The sequence below is a fragment of the Echinops telfairi genome, unplaced genomic scaffold (genome assembly GCF_000313985.2).
Source record: "Echinops telfairi isolate 266 unplaced genomic scaffold, ASM31398v2 ScPeMD7_2565;HRSCAF=3150, whole genome shotgun sequence".
In the NCBI taxonomy this organism is placed as follows: domain Eukaryota; kingdom Metazoa; phylum Chordata; class Mammalia; order Afrosoricida; family Tenrecidae; genus Echinops; species Echinops telfairi.
The window spans coordinates 11,694,775-11,696,668 of NW_022106463.1; the positions used below are offsets into that span (position 1 = coordinate 11,694,775).

General features: G+C 54.8%; 1 protein-coding gene across 1 annotated transcript in view; it reads right to left on the minus strand.

Moving 5' to 3' along the window:
* DCLK1 (doublecortin like kinase 1) overlaps positions 1-1,894 on the minus strand; it is a 161,594-nt gene that overhangs the window by 149,341 nt on the left and 10,359 nt on the right. Inside the window, exon 3 of the mRNA XM_045294001.1 lies at positions 599-656. Within this exon, the coding sequence (XP_045149936.1) occupies positions 599-656 (58 nt within the window). The remainder of the gene's footprint in view (positions 1-598; positions 657-1,894) is intronic.

Genomic DNA, 1,894 nt, shown 5'->3' on the forward strand with positions numbered 1-1,894 from the left:
AGCCTGCTTCCCCCTTGACCAGGCCTGTGGGGCCTACAGTATGCCTTCCCTTCAGCCCACTGCTTCCAGGCCATGGCCAGCAGCAGCTTCCAGCACGGCCCACCTTCCAGCACCCTGACAAGAGTCTGACAAGTAAACGAGATCGCCCAGGCCACACGCGGCTTGGCAGGGCCGGCGGCGCCCACTGCTGCGAGAAATGAATTCCCACCAAGGGAACCGGCCAGACCCAGGCCTCCGAGCTGCTCAGCCCACCAGGAGCCAGGGCTGCGCCCGCCAGCCCTGCTATCAACAAGGATGCAAAGCCCTGGCCCTGAGCCACAGACTGCTGACAAAGCAGGCAGAGGGCTGGGAGGGGGACAGCACACACGCCAAAGATGGGGACCCTCCAGCACTTGGGGTAATGGACAGGACGGCATAGAGATTCACCTGTCTGTCCATCTGAATCACTGGGGTGGCCTCCGGGGAGGTGGCTGGGGGGCTGGACACCCGGCCATCGGCATTTCAAGCAGGTGTCCCGTGGTGGGCGGGTTTCAACAGAGCTTCCAGCCTCAGAGAGACCAGGAAGAAAGACTGGGCTGTCCGCTCCTGAGGGGCTCACCACTGAAGACCTCGTGCAGGGCAGTGGATGCCGTCCGGAACCACGCCCGCCCCTCTGGCTGAAGGGACACATGCAGAACAGGAGAGGCGAGGGGTGGGAAAGGGAGAAAGACCCACAGGGAGATGGATGGACAGACGCCGGGGCCCATCAGTGGATGCAGGCATAGTGGCCACTGAGGGGGCGCAGGACGGGGGCATGCTCCCTTCTGTTGTCCACGGGGCTGTTATGAGGTGGGGCCGACTGGACAGCAGGTAGCCACAAGGCCACGGTGGCATGGTGGGTATGTGCTGGGCTGCTGAGTGGACGGTCAGCAGTTTGGACCCAGCAGGCCTGGGGGGAAGCACCGAGCTGCCCATGTCTGCAAAGACGGCAGCCTTGGAGGCCCGCTGCGGTGGTCCACTGTGTCCCTCAGCGTGGTGTGCGTCAGTGCTCGGCTGACCGCTGTGGTCTGGGTTTGGTTCTGGAAAGACCGCTCTGCCCCCGTCCTCATCCTCGCACAACTTCCCCCTCTGCCCAGCGGGGCCCTGAGACCCCACCCAGAGGCTCTTCTCCAGGGTGAGGGCACCGCCCTGGTTCACACCCGAAGCCAGGCTGGAGGTGGGTGTCTGCAAGTCATTCTGGCTCACGGTGGGTGACCCCCTGCGACAGGGTAGGACTGCCCAGTGGGCTTCCGAGGTGCCGTCTATTTTGTATGTGCCTATTTACATACCTCTGTGCATGGGAGTGTGAATGCACATGTGCATGTGTTTGTATGTGTATATTTGTATTCCTGTATGTGTGTGTGCTGTGTGTGCATGGGTTTATGAATGTGCATGCTTGTGTATGCATGAGTGTCTGTGTGTCACTGTATGTTCATGTGTACATGTATCCATTGTACAAGTATCTATTGTGCATATGTATGTGTATATATGTGTGCATGTGTATGCATTTGTGTGTATGTGTCTCTGTATATATGTGTTTCTGCATGTATTTATGTGTGTGTGTATTTATTTATTTGTTTTGTGTGTGTCTGTATTTATTTGTGTGTATGTATGTATGTGTGTATTTATGTGTGTATGTGTATCTGCATGTATTTATGTGTATGTATGTGTCTATTGTATTCTTGTGCATTTGTGCATGTACATGCATGTCGTGCATATATGCATATACCCATGTGTACAAATGTTCATGTGCACACACATGTGTATGTGTGCATGCATGTGTATATTTGTATACGTGTGTGTTTGTATATTATGTGTGTATGTATATATGTGGGTATGCATATATGTACATGTTTGTGTATGTCTGTATATGTGT